The following is a 24,484-nucleotide window of genomic DNA, read 5'->3' on the forward strand; positions in this document are numbered from 1 at the left end:
TCCGATTTCAGAGAGTGCACAAACTCCTGAAGTCCATGGTGGACTTCTAGGTCTCAATTACCTTTCTTTCATCTTATCCTTTTATGTCTTATTTTAGCAAATAAAATTCCTTTGACCATTCCAAGTATTCAGTAAATATCTGTTGCATTTAACTGATCTGTCTTCCTAGCACTGTGAATGGCCAATGCAGAATTACTAAATGATAGAACATATTTCCCCACCATGCAATAAATCAATTCAAAAAATGGTTAGAATACTTGAGGATCAACCAACTTCTCATTCCACTTCCTCTGTCCCTGAAACCTCTGTATTAATAACCTTTAGGTCTCATCTTCATGGTACCATTATCCCTGGGGATCCTAATCCGAGGATTGTCCTGAAAACCCAGATCCGAGGTTTCATAAATAATAAGGCAGCAAGTAAATTCCCAAATAATAGCCTCCAAATCCCCCCCCGCCCCCCTACACACACACACTTGTTTCTGACTTTGAGCTGGAGCTGGGAATCCATTAGATCCTCAGTAAAGGAGGAAGGCCTGGCAAAGAAGAGTGAGGCCCCTGGACCAACTGGCTGGGTATGGGGCATTCAGCCCCACTCCAGCCCACACAACACACACAGTCACGTGTGCAAAGGAGTGGAAAGCAGAGGCAAGAATCTCTAGGGTAGCTGGCTCCTTAGCTGCAACCGAAAGCGGCCAACTGAATCCATAGAGAAATCATAGTCTCTCTCCATAAAACACTAGGTTTCCTCTGGGGGCTCAAGGATTTGTCACAGGCTCGCCTCACATCTTGCCTCCCAGGAGCCAAATCTTGAGGCTTTGGAGGCAGGTAGACCGTGACCTGTAATACCCCATCTAATTGTGCTACCCAGTCTTCAGAAGAAAGAAATCCCAGCTGAGCCCTCCAGGCAATCAGTCTGAAAGTCCTAAAAATACAGCCATAAATTACCCTGGATGTCTTATTTCTAAAGAGTACATTTTAGCAGGAACATTCCTTTTGGGGCTGTAATTCTGAACTTGCTCCACATTTCTAACAGCCCTGCTGGAAAATCTCTCTTCTAATCACTAGGCTGTGCTTTTGGTGACACTGTCACTTTCCAAGTACTCACAATTCAAAATCACTTCTTATCTCCAGCAGCTCCCAAGCCGAAAGAAGATTTCTAACTGCCCGGGTCTCCCGTAGCTCAAAGATTTTCTTCCCAATTTTGTGCCTTTTCCGGGTTTTTATAAAATGATTTTGGTCTGTCCTCCCCACCCCCTTTGTTATTTCCCCTCCTCGCCCTGCTGCCTGTTTTCTAAAACTCAGGTTAAAAAGACATTAATGAGGGAGGGGGGCCAAAATACTCCTGGGCACTGTCCAACCTCATCCTACTAGTTCATCTTTACTCTGTCTTAATGAGCCTGCTGATGTTGTCACCTCTGGGGTCAAGGTGAGCCCAGGAGCTTCAGAAGGTGGCATTATAAATCCTTCTGTGACTCTCAGTGGAAGGGAGGGCATCCACTAAAGTTCAATCATAAACCTCAACAACATGGTCAATGGAGCCTCTGCCTCAAACAAACACAACGCCTCCACAACACCTGCGTTGAGCACCTGCATTACGCAGGTCTGATTCTTGAGCTGATCCTTGGCCAAAAAGAGAGCAACAGTTCCTCGGCTTGGGTAGCTACCATGTTAGCAGGGGAACACGGGCAATTACACGTGCTGATTTCGAAGAGTGCGAAGGCTCACGCATGAAAAGGGGCTGGGACAAATACAACTTGAGAAAAAGTTTCAGTGTGCTCTCTGGACAAAGGTAGTCAATCAAGGATCTGAATTTTAAGAAAAAACCAGGTCCTAGCAGGTTTGGCTCAGTGGATAGAGCGTGTCAGTCTGCGAAATGAAGGGTCCCGGGTTCTAGTCTGGTCAAGGGCCCCCACCATGGTTTCTGTGTAAGGGAGGAAGGGGAGAGAGGCCTAGGACCAGGCAGGAGAAGTAGCCAGAGGCAAGACCATATGGTACCTTGGGGGGAATACTTGCTAAGGAAAAGTATTTGCATTTCATTTGACCCGAATAAGTCATAGGAGGTTTAAGTAGAAGAGAGACATGATCTGAATTTTTCAAGCTCAAATTGATTCCATTTACATAAAATTTTAGGAAAGAAAACCCTACCATAAAAGAGGGAGGTTAGTGGCTGTCTAGGGCCAGAGGTGTGGATAGTGATTGCAAAGTGGAACAAATGAATTTGAGGAGGTTATGAAAACGTTCTATCTTGATGTGGTAATGGTTACATGGGTATATAATTTGTCAAGATTCATCAAAGTACTCTCTTAGAAGGGTACTTTTTATGTATGTATGTTTTAACGCAATAAAGTTGGGTTAAACACACACACACACACACACACACTCACACACACTCACACAGGAGACTGCCAAGTAGAGACAGGAGGGGCAGTTAGGAGCCTGTCACTTTAGGGGGAGTAGAAATCATGGTGGCTTGTCTGAGGATGGTCTCAGCATTTAGATTTTGGGGGCAGAGCAAAAGGACTTCCTAACACTGGGATGGGGTGGAGCAGGGAACACCTTGCCAAGTGCTTGGTGGAAGAGGCATTTCTAATGGTTCATTTATGACACCAGAGGACCCAGGAAAGCCTGTTCATATGATACGGCTCATTCTCTCATGTACATTTCATCTCCAACATGCACGAAAGGAGAGAGGACCACATTAAGGCGGTGGTGCAGGCCATGCGCCTTGGGCAAAATATCAGGGTGCTCCAACTTCCATAGTTAAACTAGGAAGGTGGCCCTGTTTTTCAAAATGCTGCTGAATTATGCCTCGCATAGAGAAGGTATTCAGTAATAACTGCCCCGTTTACTTACTCTGTCACTGGCTCTGTGCACTCTCTGTAACAACTGGCTCCCCACGCCCTCCGTAAGTTGCCAGTTATCAGGATAGAAGCTGAGTGGGAGGCGAATTGCAGCCCGCTTTCCTGATGCACAATGACAACCGTGATATCCTCTGCAACTAATAAGGTCACCCAGTGGCTGCTGGCATGTTCTCGAGTAGGAGGCGACTTGCCTACAGCCACGGGAGATGAACCTGCAAAGTGACTGTTCCGACTTCATGGGACACAAAAAGCAAGCTGAGTGCGGATATCGCTAAAGTCAGAATTGTATGATGACTGTGAATACTGATTCATAATTTATTTCTCTCCCTCTCCCTCTCTCCAAGCTCTTACTAAAACTAAGAGGTCTTTTCTCCAGCTTAACATACTAGTCTCTGCTTTTTGTGAATATAAATATAACTTCTGGATTGTTTTAAAGACGTTAGCATTTGATTATACTTTGTTTTGAAAATAATCTCTTCTTCCCCTTTTTCTTCATCCACTCAGTATCCATTCCTGGGTGAAGTATGGGGCAGGCACCAGCATCACTGAGGGGAGTGAAATGTAACCCTATAATCTTTCATTTACTCTAATCCCTTTCAAGCAGACCTCACAATCTGTGTAAGCAACATCCATTTTTGATCCCTCTCTCAGACCCCAACATATAATCAAATTATAAATAAATTCATGCTGATTTATTTATTCCCCAAATGTTAGATAATTAAGAGAGAGCCATACTTCAAAATAGGGGCCAGCAAACATTCTTTAAATATTTTTAAAATAATAAATAGATTAGGCTTGGTGGACCATAAAGTCCTGATATGACTACTCAACTCAGCCACTATAGCACACAGGCAATATATACATGAATAAGAATAAAAATTTATTTTAAAAAACAAGTGGTGGGCCATATTTGCCTCACAGACCATTGTTTGCCACTACCAACTTTATATAATGCAGCATAAATGAATGGAACATATCATAAAGAGTTCCAATTAAAATTCACATCAGTAGTTCTTACCCTCATTTGGGGCATAAACTCCTCTGAAAATATGAATAAGCATCTCCTCTAGAAAATACGACTGCAAAATTTTGCATTTAGTTCATCTATTCCACAGCAGAATGTATGTGTCATTTGATCTGTAACAAGTTCCTCGTAGGAAATTAAAGATGTATCTCCCCACCACAGTGGAAGCTATCAGATTCTCCCTTAAACTACAATGTGAGCTCCTCATCAGAATTCGGGGCACAACTGAACATCCTTGGAAGTGAGTAAGAAACTTTCTGCTTTTCTCTGATCTCTTTGTTCCATCTCAAAAGGCAGTCCAGTGACTCTTCTACATGCTGCCTTCATTCCTGTCCCTGTCCCCTTTGGTTCTGCAACTAAGCAAGGGACCCTGGAATCACCTCCCTCTGTTTGTTAACACCTATTTCCAGCCCCCACTGACTGGGACATTCTGCCCCAACATGAAGACTCACCAGTAAGCAGTGCACAGGGTCCCCCCTTAAATCCGTGTCCGGCGCCTGCAGCAAATGCCAGTCTCTGCCTTTGTTATAGGTGATGAACGTCTTCACTTGGTTGTCAATCTTCTTGTTAGCCAAGAACATCCCCTTTATCCCTGCTACCTGGGAAAAATGGACATGGCTGAAAAATACATCGATTTGAGAAGGGATGTCTTTGTTTACTTAAAAGAACGGAAGCAGACTTTAATTCAGCAGTGAGCACTTCAGAAGAGGGGGTGAGGATGGTAGAAGGAGGGGGTGGTGATTAAGTATAATGACTCCCTGGACAGTGAGGCAGAAAGCAACAGACCTGAGCCCCTATGGCAGTGATGGCGAACCTATGACACGCGTGTCAGAGGTGACACGCGAACTCATTTTTGTTGGTTGATTTTTCTTTGTTAAATGGCATTTAATTATATAAAATAAATATCAAAAATATAAGTCTTGTTTTACTATGGTTGTAAATATCAAAAGATTTCTATATGTGACACGGCACCGGAGTTAAGTTAGGGTTTTTCAAAATGCTGACACGCCAAGCTCAAAAGGTTCGCCATCACTGCCCTATGGTATGAGGGACCTAATGCAACTGTGATAGAGAATTTTTATGGCCCCTAAGGTAAGTTGGCAGTAGCTTGCCGTTGCCTAGAGATCAACTCTGGTGTTTTCAGTTTTGCTATTCAATAAATGATAAATAAATAGAGGTTATTTTATTTTATGTCACCCTCAGCACCCACAGTCTTAAATATGTTATTTCATTTAAATCTTGTAACAGTTCTCTTGGGTAATTATCACCTATTCTTTGTTACACATGGGGAAACTGAGGCTCATCCAGGTTAAGTGACTTGCCCAAGGTCACACAGACAAAGGAAAGACTGGGTACACAGGCTAGTAAGTGGCTGGGATTTCAACCCACAACTCTATGTCTTCACAGCCCGTGCTCTTAAGAACTATCTAAATCATGGTGCTCTCTAGAGCTGTGGGAGATTAAAAGAGGTCAGTGAAAGCTAATGATCCAATTACTATTTTTTCCCTGTAAGAGATTGCTCTACTAAGCCACCAAAATACACTGAGCAAAATATAACTGCTCTTAAATTTAAAGAAATAATAATCCCCCTAAATTGTTGGCTAATCCCTCCTCCATGCCCATAATACTATTATTCCCACTATAAACAGTCTTTATTAATTAGCTGGCTCTGAAAGTATGCCTTCTCTGTTCCTTAAGTTATGAAAGAGGTAACAATTGGTAAGTTGCCCAAACTGTGCTCTAACAAATCATTAAGGATGCATTATATCTTTGGGTGTTTTTGTGTTTATTAAACACATTCATGCATATTTCGCTCTGCTTGGAATTATGACAACCCAGGAAAACTGGAGGGCAGTGAGGAAAGGGTCTGAGATATGTTAAATTGTGCATGCCAACGCTATGCACAGGTGACCTCACTTAACTCTCACAGTAAGCACATGATACAGTTATCATTACTCACATTTTGCGGATGAGGAAACAAACAGATTAACTGGCTTTCTGTTGCACAGACAGGGATGAAGTGAATAAGCTCACGGGCATATCTGAGCCCATTTCATTTAACTCAGGCCCTTTATATTACCTTATAAAGGTTTTAGGCAGACAAGTACAACAGCATTGATCCTTGCCATGCACCAAGAAGTATGCTCAGTACTTTATATATAAATAAACTTTTGATGTTCACTGCAAATCTGCCACCACAGCTATTATACCCATTCTATGGATGGGGAAACTGAGGTGTAAACAAAAATCAATTGTTCAAGATAACAGAGCTGGGGTTCACTCACACCCAGATTTTCTGACTTTCATTGATCTTCCAACAACTACAGCTCTGAATCTGTCTGTTCAAAGAGGCTGGGTTTTAATCAATAGAGGATCCAGGGCTTGCCTTTGCTTTTGACACATTCAAACCTCATTAGCTTGTGCCTGCTGATCTGGCATCTGGGGTAATGTAGAGTTGGGCCAACTTCATACACTTTTGGAAGACAAGTGTGTTAAGCAAGTAAATCGTAGAAATGAGTGCCTGGTAGGAATGCTTTGAACTACTTAGGGCAGCAAGCCTCACTGGGGGCAATCAGCAGCAGCCAGAGCAGTTTCTTGATCCCCCACAGTGTGGAAGGCCTGCACTCCAGGAGCACTGACCTCCCAACAATGGCATGTGAATTACAAATTGCATTTAGTTATTCACTCACTATCCCAGCTCCTGAAGGGTGACTCACCAGGGAATCCCACATTGGTTTTGCATATGTTCCGGAGGCTGCTACATATTTCAATACAGCTAAACTGCCAGTTCTTTAAAAATTAAATTTCACATATCAGAATTCTCACAAAGTCGCACTGGTCTTCCCTCCTCAGCGAAACCCATACATGAGAAATGGCACTGTCTTACCCATCAGACACGCTAGGAGGTGACCATAGGCACTGAGGGGATAGAAATATCGCCTCTCCCAGGAGTTTCATTGCCCATTCCCCCTCCTGCGCTGCTTCTCCTCTTTTGGTGAGAGCAGGGCTCTGTACATGTAGCAGCTGGTTCATTTGCTTAGCAGAAGTGGTGACTTTATTGGCCCCCAACTGCTTGGCATTATCAAAGGCCATTGAGCTGAGAGCTGCGCTTTGTAACTCATCTCTGGCAGCTTGGCCTTCAGGTTTATCTTGAGGAATAAAAACCTGGCAAAGCGCAGGGAGTGTGTGACAAGAGGGGATAGAGCTGGAGAGGGTCTGCTTATCTGCCTCCTGCGGCCAGGGCACTGCTCCATGGAAGTCCCATTCGAGGTGTGTCTTTATTGTTTGCTTCTTTGGACTCGTCTGCAAGTCTTAGTTTTGTTTTTAATGTAACAGGTAATAAACATTCTGCATTGGAAGCTATAACCACAATAACAGCACCCCGGATGTAATAAGCACTTACGACATGTTAGGCATTACATGACAGGCTTTGCAAGCATGAGCATCCATCTGCCCATGCATTCTAAGTGGCAGAGTCAATGTAATCCTCATTTTACAGAGGAGAAAACCAACGTTCAGATGCGGCCAATCACTTGTCTCAAGTCATCCCCTAGGGAACCTTAGAAATGGGCTCCAAGTCAGTCTGTCTAACTCTAGAACCCATACACTTCTGTACTATTTCCTCCAACTTCTCTCTCAACCCAGAGCACTCAGAGGGAAATATCACCTGTGGCTATTACACTTACAGGAAGCTGTGTTTTATTCATTCAGTCGTACATTTATTCAATAGTTGTTCAGTAAATATTTTTGAGCTTCTATTTATCATGCATTCTTATAAGTACTGGGATCATAGCGCCCAGGGTGTCTAAACAATTATATATTCATTCAAGAGACCTTTTTTGAGAGTTAGAATATGCAAGGCTTGGATTTCTTTGGTGTTTTAACGGAAGAACCCAGTTATCCCCTTTTACTTTTCATAGTTAGCACCAGAGGGTCCTTTCCAGTCCCAATCTTTCATATGTTGCATGTGGAGGCTAAGTTGGGAAGATTCTTGCACAAAAGCTTTTGCTCTTTTCCGCCTCTGATGCTCAGATACTTCCTCCCACCCTCTCTGACTCTGACTGAAATTACAAATCCAAAGGGTCAACATGTGAAGAAAATGAAAAAGATGAATCAAAACCTGTGACAAGAAAAAGAACATATTCATGACCTTGATTTCTTTGGTCTTTGAGGATAGGATATGTTTCCCTTCTGAAGAGAAGATCCAAGAGAGACATAGTCAGCAGGGACAGGAGTGCCTCTGCCACCAGAGAACCCATTGCCAAAAAAAATCTAAATATTCTTTCCTCCCCCGGGGCCTTGGTCAGGCAGCACTCCCCTCCCAGGGAGACAATCACCTTCAATAATTAGATGGCACGTCCCATGTCCTGTAATAAATATGTCCTGGATGGGAAAGCCTTTTTCTTTCCCACCTCCTGTGCTGGATTGTATGAGGCAGTCTTTCCTTAAGAAATCAGGGTATTAGCTCCATGCCCATAACTATGGAGCTTTCTCTTTGAAAGAGAGGACACTCATAACGTGAAGAAGACCCCATGTGCTTAACAAAACATACACCGTATCTGGCATGGCACCCAGTGTGGCTCACTCATGTGCGCACGCATTCTGGGCATTCTGAATTTGCTGGCCAGGTGGCTTGACTGCCAACACAAACCTTTCCGCTTGGCTGGGTGGACTGTCATTGTCCATTAAGCCAAAGTGCTCTTCATCATCATTAATTAATATTCCCTTCCCCGAGGAGGAAGGATCTTGTCTAAAGCTGTCAGACTCCTTCTCATCATCCACACCAGATGAACACACTAGGACCCACACGCTGCAGACACGCTCGTCACAGTTCTCTTGCTCTGGTCACCATCAGGCATGCTGTCTTCTGTTAGCCGCCCACATGGTGCCACGGGAGTGCTGTGCTCTTCGTGAATGACAGGATTTTAAGACACTTGTTTCTAGGCTGCTTTTATGCAAACACATCACTGGACAACACGGGGGGGCACATTGCTATAACAATGAATTTAGCTACAGTTGCAGGCTCCGGACTTGGTTCAGAAGGTAGTGAGGTCTGGAGCAATCATCTGCTCATTCTGTTTATGTTGGCTTTTCCCCAAACCATTTCCTTGTTCCAGTCTAATTTCTTCTACTGCTAAGTCCAATACTAGTCATCCTGCCCTTCAATGTCCTTCTATCTTACAGCTTTTACTTGGTCACAATCAAATACAATCCCAAACACCTATGTTTCCAGAGACACAAAATAGTTTATAGGTAAGAGTTTGCATACTCTAGGCTTCAGATCCTAAATCCACCACTTACTATCGTTGTAATCTTGCAGAAATGATTGTACTCTCTCTGCCTGCATTTACTTATGTGTGAAATGGGAGGAATTATAGTCCCTCATATATGAATTGAATGAAATATTCACAGATGTTTTTGTACATAGTACTTGACACATAATGGCATCCAAAATATTAGTTATTGTTATTATTATTATGCTCTTTCATTAACAAAAATCAGTTTCTAGTACTCTTGCTGTGTAGCCAATGGCTCATGTTTATTGATTCTCTTGAATGGGGTCCATGTTCAATTGAATAACTCATACTGAGGGAAATGTCTGGTGTTTCCATAACTAAACCATATAATCTACCCCTGCAACACTTTATTCCCAACATTTCCCCTACTCCTATCTCATCAGATACACATGTTCTAGTGTAGAGAGAACTACATTTGTCACAAGGGTCCAATGTGTGTGGGAATAGAATGATTAATTCCTTCTGCATTTCCCACAAAGACTCATCAACAATACGTATCCTTGATACACAGACTCGTCATACACCTACACATTATAGTTTCCCTCTGCTAAACTAGTTTAAAGAGCATACAAATACAGGACTCGCAGGTAATTGGCAGGCATGCAAAGAACACATACCAAAAGTCACCACAGTTACCCCCAATGGTGAGCAGACATGTACTAGTATTCTCTTATCACCCATCACCTCCTATGCTGCTCATCTCTGCTTGTTTTTAAATCAGCTATGGATTTTCTTACATTTCATTTATCTCTAAGTGCTCATCATTCACTGTAAGTCTCCTGGGGAATTCATGCTGATTGGTTCTCAGCTTCCTGCTAGCCAGAACAGTCACACTGAAGGAACGTTGGTGCCAGGTTCTGTGTCAGCCAATATCCCTTCTAGCTAGGTAATCAGAAGATCTGGCACTGCCATTCTGATCACATCCATTTCAATTCAAGTTGCAGTGAACTGTCAGGCTAATAAAAGAAAGACTCTTCTTCCCAGCCCCAGGATGCAGAGCACCTTTACATAATGCAGTCACTCCACTGCTCACAGTGACACTAATAAGAGCCCGCAGATCCTCTATACACAGCCATCCCAGAGAGACACAAGGGGAAACACAAGGAATTACCAGAGAATGGTTGCCATGGCCAGAGGTCAACCAATGTCTTCTTCTCATTCTGTACCCGTGTTAGTGATGTTTACGTTCAGAAAACCACTTGAGCAAACAGTTTAAAATAACAGGACATTGCAAAGTCATTCCTGTCCAAACCTGTCATCTCTTCTATCATCAAGGGGCCAATTAAAATGGTGTCTATTTTTGCAGAAAACGATATTTATGCAGAGAAATTTTTCCACGTTGAGTTGAGAAGAGGGGAGGAGATAATCAGAAAGGGAAGAACTCATCCCTTGGTCATAATCAAATATAATCCCAAATACTGATGCTTCAGAAAACGTTTTTGTGGTTTGTTTTCTTTTTTCGGGGAGGAGGGGGGAGAGCCAGGACAGAGACAAGATCAGGGAATCAAGCTGCTTTGACTTCAGACCAGCAGATACCACACATGGAGCAAGAGCTTTCCATTGCAAGTGCTGGATCAAAGCAAGACAACACATGGCATTTCAACACAACACCCTTAAAGTTTAAATGTTTATAAGACATTTACAAATGAGGAAAGAACTGTAGCAATTTACACTTGTTTACAAGGAGACAACTCGTTGGTGTTAAAGAATGTCATATGGCCATGCTAATTGCAATATGGGAGAAGTAGAGATCTGAAATAGCAGAAATGTGTTAGACATTTAAACAATGTGGGCAGATTTAAAAAAAAATAGGACATCATACTGGGGCTTAAACTTATTGGAACATAATATTAATTATGCTATCTATAATTCGTTGAGTATTTTAGGCACTGCTCATAGTACTTCAAGAAGATTAACTTGTTTAATCCTCAGAGAAACCCTGTCAAGTAGGCACCCTGTTTATCTCCATATTTTCAGTAAGGAAACTGAGTATCAGGAGTTACTGGATATGTGTCAAGAATACATATCTGTGGTATAGCTGGGATTTAAACCCAGAAAACCTCACTCCAACATTCATACTCTAAGTCACAATTTTATCCAACAGTAATTTGAAACTAAATCACCAGAAAATGTAAATGTTTTCCCAAATACATGTTTAGTTTGAGGCTGAGATTTATGATACTATATTTATCTGGGACATGAGCAGAAAAGGAAGTGGAAGAAACTGTGAATATATTAAAAAAAAGTTTGCAGAGCGTTTTTCTAAAGATATACACACACTACACTCAATGCTCATCTACCACAATTTCCATGACAAATCCCCAGGCTCTGAATTGGGCATATAGTGTGTATCATGCCTTTATACATACAGAGAAGTTTAACTACTAGGAGAAAATCCCTAAGAACTCCTAGAGGAGAAAGAGTATAGATAGCATTCAGAAAATTAAAATGATAAATTTGAATTTCTTCAGAGACATTGGTTTATATCCTTGACATACTTGATATGAATTTCTCCTTATAAAACCCCTTGACCTTCAGAGCTTACACTCAGCCAAACAATAGCATCATTGTGACTGCACATATTTGAATCAGTTTTAGAATATTTTTCACATAGAATATAGGCATATGATTAAACGTTCCACATTCTGAATGTGTTTTTAAATGGGTCATTATAAGCCATTATAAATCATTCATAGCACAAGATAAGACTGACAAATGGCTAAAATCCATCCCAAAATAGCAGCTTTCTTTCTACCTAACTGTGCCTTAAATGGCAATTAGAGCATTGGTGTTTGCCATAAAAGCTAACTGATCCAACATAGAGCATTTTATTTTCAATCTTGGTCATTTTGAGAAACAAAGGGCCAGGTTCCTCTAAGGAAGCCTGGGGAACTCTGCTCTGTCCCCCTCCATCCATCATTTAGGAAAGAAAGACCTATTACTCTTATCTCACTCACTGTTCCTCTGAGAGGCAGGCAGTCAGCCAGTGAAGGTTATCTAGTTGGAAAGGTGTTCAAGTCCAAGGGAGTGTCTTCTGATGCAATGCGAAGGTGTCTCCTCCCTTATTTTCCTCAGACAGAGATAAGGAACCACTGTCCCCTTTGCTCTACATCAGCGGTTCTCAACCTGTGGGTCGCGACCCCTTTGGGGGTCGAACGACCCTTTCACAGGGTCGCCTAAGACCATCGGAAAACACATATATAATTATATATTGTTTTTGTGATTAATCACTATGCTTTAATTATGTTCAATTTGTAACAATGAAATTGGGGGTCACCACAACATGAGGAACTGTCTTAAAGGGTCGCAGCATTAGGAAGGCTGAGAACCACTGGTCTACATCCTGATACCCTGCTGGCCTCTCAAGACTATTTTCAAATTGCATACTCTGTGAATCTTGTTGGAATCCTTCTTTTTAAATATATATATATATTTTTATTGATTCCAGGAATTGGTTGTATGTGACCTCCTGGTTCATGAGGTCACATACAACCACTGACATGCAACAGCATCCAGGCTCTTGTTCAAACCCTTTAATTGCTTTACCGCTTCCCCTGATGCTCTCCAAGTCCTCTGGTGCTTCCTGGCCTGTGAACTTGGTGAACAAAAGATCCTTCCCAGAGCTGTTCTGTGGGTTGCATTACAAATGTTCTGCAACTCACTCCCTCTCCCAAATTGAATGAGGCCACATAACTTGCTCATATCAAAATGATGAAGGAAACAGCCAATTGGGCCTTCATTAGCCAGTGCAGGCACTGGAGTGGCTCAGGACCACACGTGCCTTGTGACATACCTCATAGAGGTCGATCATGACATTGCCCTCAGGGCCTCTGCTGCTCTGGACATTCTCCAAGGCCAAGGTGAAATAGACACCCCTGGTGTCTGAGATGTAGAGGTTGTAGGTGTCGTTTTGGTTCCATTCTTGGACCGCTGCAAACACTTGATTCTCATCTGTGCTGATGACGTGCATGTCCTAAATAAAACACAGGAAAGTGAAGAAGAATTTTATAAATAAATCTGACATGCATCCAAAGAGCGTAGAATCTAATGAGGAATACCAAAATAGGCACTTAGGCAACGATAAGGGAAGGTAGAGATTTTCCTTTCACATATTTGTGATGTAATAATTAATTAGTTAAGTGTTATTTATGTATTTCCTTTCTCTTGTATGGGGTTAGGCAGTAGTGTTATGAGACAATAGGACAGAAAGATGCTTGGTAGCTCAGTTATGATTTGTCTCATTAGATCATTGAAGAATACTTTCTCAAATATGTATGACTTTGGAGAATCAGTCATTCTGATATATTTGTCAACCACAACATGGTTCATGCTCAGAAGTATTATATGGAGATTATTCCTTCATAAAAATCTGACAAGCTCTGCATATTCCAGTGTGGTCCATGGACCATTATGGGCATCATCTGCAAGTGTGTTAGACACACAGAACTTCGAGTTTCACCTATTGAATCAAAAATCTGCATTTTAATAAGATCCATGGGTGATTAATATGCACAATAAAATTTGAGAAGCACTTCACAAAGGTTCAGCAACCCCCGGAAGACCTTGAGGAATAATATTCACCTGAGGAAGCAAAGCACTAATATTTATGTTAATGTGTGTTCAAGGACTTAGCTGCTTATCTAAACCTTTACTCTGAGTTCAGCAGAAAACCTTAAGTAAAAGAAGAAAAAAAAGAGACTGCATAATTGATGATGTTTTCATACCCTGGTAGTCCTGGAAGATAAAAAGAAGGCAAAAGTAATGTGGGGGCAGTGAGCAGATGTCCCTGGGGTGGGAATTTCAATTCCTTCTTCCCCTATTCTGAACTCCAGAGAAGTGGGTGTTCAGAGAAAAGCAGATACAGACCAAGGCTTGCTGTCTCCCTTAGGAGATGTCTGTCCATGTGCTGTTTGCCCAAGGTGGTAGACATTGATATAACTTTCAAAAACCAAAAATCAAAGCAAAACAACAAAATTATACACAAGCACAAAGAACAACAAGGAAAGATTCTTGGCTTTTGTGTAGCTTAGTACTCAAGTTTTCCTAGATAAACCTTCCTCTACCCTTGAAAAGCTTTAGGAGATCTGTCAATCTTCCTTGGTCAAAATTCCAGTACAGCAAAATTCTACCTACCTTCTAACCTGATTTTCTCCTTATATGTCTCTGTTCTCTCAATCAACCAACCAATCATTCAACCAATCAGCAATTCAGCTCTGACTGTGCTTTAGACATAGAGGAACAGCCTTGATCAAAGTGAAATCAAATGAGTCCGGAAGGAAGAAGTCTTTATCTATAGAGCTTTGCATTCCTCAGGCCTAGAGTTTGGTTAAGCTTTTGTAGAATTAACCCAGAGTTGGAAGGCCAAAATAATCCCTTCCCATTGAATCAATGTAATCAAGAACACAAACTAAATTTTGGAATAAAAGTGGGCCATTGCATGTATCTATCCAATGTCTATTTATATTTCTTCTGATAATTGTATCTCAATCTACTTTGAAAAACATGCTCATCCCTCTCAGACAAATTCCTTTTTAACCCAGTTTCTTGTTTTCTTTCACCCTCAGCACCAGACGTGGGTTGGTAGGCCCAGCATTCAGAATATCTAATTTCCCTGATGATAGCAACTTGATCAGTGTTGAATATATGACTTATGCAAAATCAATAACACATGAATCTGGAACGAAGCTGGGACTATTAGAGTGGGGGGGAAGCATCTCTTACTATTGGTTTGTAAATAGTAAGAATTTTCTAAAGTCTGGATCTGATGAAGACATATTTTTTGAGGTAGAAGATGAAGTCAATCCTGAAGAAAATAGTCTAGAAAGGTAGAGAAGAGAGGCCAAATTCTGTGACATTCTTTGTCTTTGACTGTGGACAACTTAAAAGCCTGCCCCACCTGTAAAGTTTTGGGTTCAAGAGGACAATAGAGCAAAATTATTATAAAAAATGGATTCTGAAATAAACTGTTTGAGTCCAAATCTGGGCTCTGTAACTTAACTATGAACTGAACTCTGTGCCTCAGGAGTTCTTGTGGGCCTTCCATGGACCTGGGTGGGGTGTGGGGGAGGGAATTACATTAGCTAGGGAGTTCAAAGCACTGAATATCTGCTCCACTTGCCAGTGATTTTCAGATAAGCACGACTTTACATCCCCTTTGATGATTAAGCAAGGTCCATGTGGCCTTCCTATTCACAGCCAAAGCTAGGGTGCTCACTAACATACTCTACAAAAATTGGTTCACCCAAGGGTTTTGTTCCTTTCCAATGGAGGGAATTAGCTGTGGAAATTATGCCAGGGCCAGTCAAACATGGAGAGCAAAACCTTCTATGGCTCCCCATTTCCTATAGGATAAAGACCACTTGAAGCCATACGCTGGTATTTAGAATCCTCAAATAACTACACCCAATCTAAGTTCCCTTCCATGTCATTGGGATACACTGTCATCTCTCCATTCAAGTTAAGGTACATCGGCAATAGCCTGGCCCCTACAAAACTCATTCCTGTGCCTTTGGAGTCAAAGTGAAACTCTGAAGTCTGGGTCACAGAGAAATCTCATTAAATAATCGCAGGGGCTACAGTACATCCTCTATACTATGCCACACACTTGAACCTTTAGTTTTTGGATGTTGAACTGAAAACGTGAGAGATAGAGAGAAACATCAATGTGAGAGAGAAACATTGACTGATTGCCTCATGTACACACCCTGGCTAGGGAACGAACCCACAACCTAGGTATGTGTACTGACCGGGATTTGAACAGGTGACCATTCAGTGCATGGGGTGATGCTCAACCAACTGAACCGCACTGGCCAGAATCTTTGAATTTTTTTTTAAATGATGTTGGTCTTAAATATTTTAATTGGAAGATTTGACATATTTAAATGACATCTTCATTATTTCTTCATACCTACATCCACCTCCTCTATCAGGAAAACATGCTCTTTCGCTCTTTCTCCCAGGTAGATGTTATGTTGAATGCTTTTCCTGAACCACAGAATTACAGACCTAGAAGTGATCCTAGAGATCTTCTACTACAGTCCTTCCCAAAGTCTGTTCCGTAGGAAAGTAGCATTGTTAGATTTTTAATAGATTAAAAAATGGGTCCTTCGGTAAAATGGTTTGATTTATGCTGAATTACTAGTATATAAGTTTCTTGTTAACAAGATGTCCTAGACCTAGAGCCTTCAACATACCAGCTAGCTACTGTTACTCTCTGGTCAAGGAACAAAGAATAGATTTTATATCTTTTTTTAAAATGTATTTGGTCACAGAATCAAATTTTCATGAATCATCTCTAAGGACATTTTATTTTGAGTATCACAGGTGAGAACATATGGTCCTGAGTCCAAACTCCTTCTTTTAAAAAAATGTAAGAAAGAACACAAACAAAAACAGGGAAAGAGAAATTGGTAAACCAGCCGGGTTTCAAAGCAGGGCAGTGGCAGATGTAGGTCTGGAATTCTGTTCTTCTGCTGTGAATCTGACAGCCTTTGCACAACCCAGACCCCAGTTCGCATCGATCTTCGACCACACAGACAACTAGATCCATACTAATAATAATATTACCTTGCTTTTATAGAGTATCTGTCCTCCAAAATGCTCAGAGCACTTTCATATGTATTGCCTCATTTATCTCACTTGAGTAGCTCAGAATGAGCTCCAAGTAAGTTAAGGGAAGGAAACTGCCGCTGTCTCTCCCTGTCTGGTGAGACTCATGCTCTTCGTGGTGACAGCAATATTAGACTCTTCCCCTCCCCCTCTCTGGTCATCTTTACCATTATATTAAACCTGCATGTGTGTGTTTTTGACACAGCTCTGCATAACCATGGTGTTTCAAGAGCTGACACAATGGCAGTGGATGATCATTTGAGCACAAAAGTGCTGGTTTGTCTCAATTGCTTTGGGGGAGCACAAAGCTTTGTTCATTTCCAGTCACAGCAGCCCTGGCTTTGATAGAGGGCCGTGAAATATTCGCACCGTCACTACGGATCACCCCACCAAGCGGGCTCTTTGAAGGGGTAATGGGACTGTAATGAGGCATCTCATTGCCTTAAATAGTACACACCCACTTGGGCCAAAGAATACATTCATTTTCTATACGGGGACGAGCTAAATGAATCACTACCCTCAAATGAATCATTACCCTCTACCCTCAGAGCTCTGGCCAGGCTGAGTAATGGGACAGGCTCATGTGGGAGAACAGGGGGAGGAGACAGATAGCCGATTCATGTGTAAAGAAAAAACTTGTCCTTGTAGATTGGCTCCATGCCACCGGGGGCAACTGCCACCAGTGATCTGCGTGATGGCTCTGAACGAGAAATGCAAGGAGTGTGTTTCCTCACATTCTCCAATAGGTGCAAGCAAGGATGTTTCTTTGAATTTAAACTACCATTTCTGGGGTTCCTCGGGTCAAAGGGAATATTTTTCTTGATGTTCTCAGCTGATCAAAATTGGGGGAGGGGGGAAATACTACTATCTTCCAATAATAGAATACATTAATTTATCCCAAGAAAAGAAAGGTATAATACAAAATATGCTAGTTTGGGAGTCTGGAGACTTAAGCTCTAGCCTCAATGCTGCTTCAAATAGAATTTCGTTTGGCTGAGACTTATTCCACTTAAAAAAATGTATTTCTAACAGTGAGCATGAGATGAGTGACTTGAATCTGCTATTTACTAATTTCATCTCAATTCCCTCATGCATTTTGAACAAGAGTATCTCATTGCATTGCGTATAATTCTCCCCTTTAAAGGTGTTAAATCTTGTAAGCCAACTGCTTTAGTTGCTGGTCAATCAAAGAAACAGCAATTGATTTCCATGCTCAAGAGACAGGAAAATCAGGTCTGTTGGACTTAGTGAGGTACCATGTTCACCTCCCTCAAGGGCCTTTCTAAGAGATTAGCAAGGGCAATTTTAAGAACACTCGCCCTAACCGGTTTGGCTCAGTGGATAGAGCATTGGCCTACGGACTGAAAGGTCCCAGGTTCGATTCTGACCAAGGGCATGTACCTTGGTTGCAGGCACATCCCCAGTTGTGTGTGTGCAGGAGGCAGCTGATCAATGTTTCTCTCTCATCAATGTTTCTAACTCTCTATCCCTCTCCCTTCCTCTCTGTGAAAAATCAATAAAATATATATTTTAAAAAAAAGAACACTCAGTTTCCCTTTACATACTGACTTTACCCAATTCTCATGTAGGCACATCTCAAAGCTGTAAGCTCTTGTCTCTTTGGTAACAATTTTAAGCCAAATCAAGAGCAAGGAGGATTTAAATGTACATAGGTAGAGACATATAGTTAGTTCTGGGCAATTACCACTGTCATGAATCTCTTAGCAGCTGAACATAATAACTACTAACATGAATATAGTTCTTGGCAGTTAATAGCGCAATTTAATGTGTATTATTATCTCTAATGGGCTGAGGTTTACAGCTCACCTTTCACGATGCTAGGGGTAAGGACAGAGTGATGGCCAGAAGGGAGAATTCTGCCTGGAGAAGCCAGAGCAACTAGCTACCATTGGCTCTCCCACAAGAGGAGCTCTGCAATGCCCTTGTGCTATATCTGTCACCTGATTTCCTGGGCAGCGCACTGGTGTTAGGTCAGACAAGCATACTACAAAGTTATGGATTAAAAATACTAGAGTCATAAAAACTCCATCAACAGAAAGTGCTTTATGTACTTTGTTCAACCCAAAGGTTTCAAAGTTGAGCTGTAACTATATTTACACAGTCTCTGTCTTATAGCCACACACCTCTGTTGCTCTAAAATCAAGGTCCAATGCATTAAGAATTTATGGCCACTTTTAGTACACACCATGGCAGCAAGACCGCAGGTCTGAAACTCTGAGCTCCCAAGTCAGCTTGGCCTCCACTAGGTGGTGCTCCATATTAACGCAGTGCCTCAGAGTGTGTGGAAAGAGCCGGGGACTTGCACAGATGAGGGTCTCTAACTCTTATCAGCCACTGTTTAGAAAGGCATCTGTCTTTGGGGCAGTCTGAAAAATTAGCTGTGACTCAAAACTCTAAAGACCACCTGTCTCAAGTTCCATTGAAAGAGAAAGCAAAGGTTGGATACCATATAGGTGTGTCGCCTCTAAATAATTAATAAGAAAAATAATTGAGATGGAAACATTATCATACCCATTGCACTGAAACACTGTGTATCCCAAGTGTATTTTCTGTCTTGCTAGAAAACCAATACCTACTGCTTGAAAACCTTTACTATTGAAAAGCAAAAGCAAATCAGTTATCAATTTATTTATTCAGATGCTCCTATAGGATGAGAGAGAGAGAGAGGCATGGAGAAAGAGAAAGGGAGAGGGAGAGAGAGAGAGAGAGAATTTGAGTGTGTGAGAGAGAGAGAGAGAGAGAGAGAGAGAGAGAATATGCTGAGGAAGGATAGTGATTAAGATTGGCAAAAAAAAAATAGTGACGCCAAATGAACTTGAGAAACAGAGATGGTAGATGAAAATAAACACATGACAATGAGAGATGGAAAGATGCTTGGGAAAGAGGGAGGCGGCAGGACTATGGGAATCAGAGGAAACACTAAAATGAAAAACAATTCCGGTCATACCTTGGGCAGAGCGTACTTGGGCAGCTTCATCTGGGCAAACGCATTCCTTCGGTAGGACACGTAGTAATGCGGCCGTCCTCCCGACGTCAGCTGGACCAGAAACACACAGTTGTAAGAGGAGCTACTGTAACAGTTACAGGCCCTGGAAGAACAGCCACTAAACAAAAGGAGGTCGCTGCCAACACATCAGTGTGAATGACTACCGTGGACAAGTGTCAGGAATTGGCTTTCAGTTCAAAAACGACTTAAACAGTGCATGTGAGTTGGTCAGAGGCCCAGATGGAACCCACTGGACAAAAATACAATTCTTCAATTTGCGCTGTGGCTCAGAAGCCAGGAAACATTGTCAGTGATTATGAACTTTCAAAGATACAAGCCTCGAGGGATATTGGATCAATGTCCATGAACAGCCCAGCTATCTAGCCCCAAGACTATGGCCATGCAGACAGGTCCCCAGTCATATCGGAAGGAAGCGGTCCAGGTCTCACATCTCTGGGCACTGATTCCAGTGTGTGGCTGTGACATTGACGGCTGTGAGCACGTCCAACACACAGCAGGGCTGACCCGTTAGATGGTTTAGAGAGCTCTATCTCTGAGAATTGATTCTGAGCAACCTTCCCAAGTTTGTGCAGCACACAGAGTCCAATGAACTCCATGAGTGTGAGGGAGGGAGAGTAGGGTATGGTATCGACCTTGGCATGAGGCCCATTCAGTACAGTGTATTAAGGGTGCCACTGCCAATCTCTCTCTCCGTTGTCACTCCTTTTCCCCCAGCTTTATTGAGATATTATTGACATACACCAGCAATTTTCAACCAGTATTCCCACCACATTTTAAAAATATGCAATACCTGACTATTTAGTCAGGGGCACTGACCTCTTTTCCCTTTGATTTTCAAATTAAAAAATGACAACAGCCAACACAACAGTAGCTATATCCGCTGTGAATGAGTCATAATTTTACCTAATTTTTATCAGGTCTGCAAAAAATATATTTTTTGTGTCTCAGAATGAAAAAGGTTGAAAATCGCTGACATATATAAGGGTGACATGTAAAATGTGATGATTTGGTACATATATATTGCATAGAATAATTACCACAAATAAAGTTAGTTAATACCTCCATGCCTTCACTTAAGTAAGATTATTGTATGTATGGATGGATACCATTTAAGCTCTTAATTACTTTCAAGTGTGCAATACAGTATCATTATGTATAGTCACTATGCTCTATAGTAGATCCCAGAACTTAGTCATCTTATAGTTGGAAGTTTGTATCCTTGACCAACATCTCCCCATTTCCCTACTTCCTAGACCCTGGAAACCATTAATCTACTCTATTTTTGAGTTCCTATAGCCGCTCTTAAACCATATAAGCCTCTGGGGTTTGAATGTCAACTGGAGTTTGCATACTCAGAATGCCAACATATGCTTTGGGTGACTGTTCACCAGACACATAAAAACATAACTAAAATGTTCATCAATATGTGGCCAGATCACCTACTCCTCCCAGTGATGAGCTGAAGGGTCACGTTCACAGTGGCATGGGTAGAAAAATAAGAAAAACTCTAAATGCAGAACTGATTCCCATATGTAAGTCATACATGTAGATTATAAATGGTTATTAGGAAACAGAAAAAAAAGTTCCAGGAAGTAACCATGATAGAGAAATAAATTAGAGAGAGAACCAATGTGTGTAACCATTTCAACGTCACTTGATAATTGATGCTGAAGTTATCAGAGTACTCATTACTCATTTCCCTGAAGAAAAAGAAAATGTGTGTGTGTGTGTGTGTGTGTAATCATTTGTGAAACATTTTTAAAGTACATAGGCTGATGTTAGGTATTTTGAACATTTACTTGCTTCCTTAAATCATTGGATTAAATATTCTAAATTATGGTTTCTTTCTAAAATATAATAGTGTGGATCATGCTTAGTGAAATCATAAGTATTTGTGTGTGTAAGTATAAATATATATGTATATATAGAGAGAAACACACACACACACACACACATTAGCAATTATACCTTTACCATTTTTAACATGGAAAGAAAGAACTGAATTTTTCACAGCATTGTCCAAATAAGCCGAAGATGTTCCTTAAAAGCTGATAAGAAGTAAAGCATACTTGCTTCCTGTCTCTTCTAAACACTCATGAAACCTCAGCTACTCAAGCTGTTCCCACTCTCTGAGGAGGTGCCAAGCCTGTCTGAATACATCTCATCTAAATTCGCTTCATCCTAATCACAGTCAGGGCACGACAATAATGGCTGATTACTACCACCTTTTCTCTGCTCCCACCACCTCCAGCCACCCCACTGCTTCACCTTCCTAGCTGCCTCTCTATTTTTAAACTGGATATTGGGGAGGATGCTGATGGGCTGGCCATTCTCCTGGTAGGAAGAGATGGACATTTCTGCTCAGCCCCGCTGCTGGCTGCTGGTTGCTGGCTGCTGGGAGCTCCTCAGAATGCAGATGAGAGGGATGAACAGCACTCTGCGCTGTGCCTCCCTGACCCCTGACCCCTGACCCCTGACCCGGGCTGATAAGGTCCTCCACACACTGCCCAAAGGAACTCATTAATATTCTGTTAGTAGAGGAGATCTGATGCGTGGTAATGTTCCTTTTGTTGAAAAGATAATGCTTTTAGTTCTTTTTCCGGAAGCAGGCAAACGGGGCTGCATTAGGGACAGAAAAAGGAAAAGGTCTTTGAGACAATCAGTAGAAGTGGATCTTTCCCACCTGAACAAACACGTAATCATCCTGCACAATCAAGGAGTCCGGGTCAATGTAGCCCGGGAAAGGTCTATTTCTGTTGGCCTCGGTGCAGTTCTGCATGCGGCAAGTCAGGTATTGCGAATCTGGAAAAAAAACAGAGGAGGGTGATATGCACACAGAGAATTCGAGTCTGAGTGTATATTTTCTATTGCCCTTGCTACCTCCAAGTATTTAAATAAACCTCACATTCCCTGTTAACCACATTATTGTTGTCATAATCATTGTTATCATCGCTGTCATTACGATTTTACTCACTTGCTATCAACCCACTACGCTGTTTCCCAGTGCCTATGCCATCCTAAACACTAAATTCTCCTTAATTCATTTCTTTCCCATTTAAACCAAATGAAAGTATTTTCAAAAACTGGCAATAATACTTGAGCTTTCTTTTCATTTTACTGATTTCAGAGAGAAGAAGGGAGAGGATGAGAGAGATAGAAACATCAATGAAATAAAAAGAATCATTGATTGGCTGCCTCCTGCAAGCCCCCTACAATAAGGGATCGAAGCCCACAAACCCAGCATGTGCCTCGACCAGAATCAAATAGCAACCTTCCAGTTCAAGGGTTAATGCTCAACCACTGAACAACACTGGCCGAACAATAGTTATGCTTTCATAGTATATTTTCTCACTAGGCTTCACTGCCACACTTTGACCTCTGATTAACAAACAGGGAAATACATACCTATATATGCAATCATCCATCATCTCACACTAGAAGTGCTGCTGTCATAAATAAGAAGGCTCTATGTCAAGATAAAGGTTTCATTCTACTACTAATTGGAAGTGAAACAGAATACAGAAGGGATTCCTGAGTCAAAAACTTTGTTCTCATCTTGTAGATGAATTAAGACCTCGACTTCCATCTAAGTCTCTAAGCCAGATGATAAACATATAATAACTCATAATTTTGACCTTTGTTGGACATATATTGTATCAGGGAGGCTGTCCTTGCTTTCAACCACAACTATTCTATTCTCTCTACTATTCAGATGTCACTTGGTTATTTAAAACTCCTTTGGCCTCCTTGACTTTAGAATAAATTCAAACCCTCCACTATCTACCGACACAACCTCCCCTCATGCTAATCCCTTCTTCCCGCAACTGTGATTCTTCTAATCTGTCCTACTTTATGTTCAGAAAGTGGGCCAAACTTCCTACCACTTTATTTTCATTTGTATTTCCTCTACTTGAAATGTTCCTCCTGCCTTGACCTGTGTTTGCAGTAGTTAGAGTGTTGGCCTGCGCACAATAGGTCTCAGGTTTTATTTCAGGTCAAAGGCACATACCTGGATTGCATTACATTACTGGCACATAGTAGGCAATAAATATTCATTGAAACATACCTCTTTATTGGAATGTATCTTTTTGAATGAAAAAGAAAGTCATTTTACTTTGTTGATGCTTAATGAATTTGATTTTAACACATCAGTGATGTATGCAAAAATCCTTTCTTTCAAATAAATCAAAATATATTTATTTACATGAAATGGGGGTAGCAATACCATATACAGTTGGATATAAGGGTTCACTAATTTCCTTTAATTAAAGTTCCAGGACGTTTACTGAAGGAACCTGGGTATCCCTGAATTCCGCCAGGAGAGTCACGAGGTAGCGGCCAGCACGTGCTCCATCTGAACAGTGACTGATGAAGGAAAGCTTTACCCTCAACCTTCCTCCATCTGGCTGCCACATGCATAAATGACAAATGGGGATAGCTCTCAAGTCGTTTAATCCATCTACTTCTGCTGAAATCAGTTCCAATGATAAACTAAAGAAAAGCCTTCTACTGATCCTTTCCTATCCTCTTTTACAGACATTATAATAGTTCCATTTTAGGGCATAACTCAAGGTCTTTGTCCTTGAAGACAATTTCTGGGACTTAACCCTTCCAAGAACAATCCTCCTCACAGCACACAAAATCTCTACCTCACAATTTCACAC

General features: G+C 41.5%; 1 protein-coding gene across 1 annotated transcript in view; it reads right to left on the reverse strand.

Annotated features, from left to right (window-relative positions):
* SORCS1 (sortilin related VPS10 domain containing receptor 1) overlaps positions 1-24,484 on the reverse strand; it is a gene marked incomplete at its 5' end in the record, with an annotated part of 483,392 nt that overhangs the window by 115,297 nt on the left and 343,611 nt on the right. The window contains 4 exon segments of the mRNA XM_006779616.2: positions 4,340-4,486; positions 12,978-13,157; positions 19,761-19,850; positions 22,504-22,622. Coding sequence (XP_006779679.1) covers positions 4,340-4,486; positions 12,978-13,157; positions 19,761-19,850; positions 22,504-22,622 — 536 coding nt within the window.

The sequence above is a fragment of the Myotis davidii genome, unplaced genomic scaffold (assembly GCF_000327345.1).
Source record: "Myotis davidii unplaced genomic scaffold, ASM32734v1 scaffold107, whole genome shotgun sequence".
Classification (NCBI taxonomy): domain Eukaryota; kingdom Metazoa; phylum Chordata; class Mammalia; order Chiroptera; family Vespertilionidae; genus Myotis; species Myotis davidii.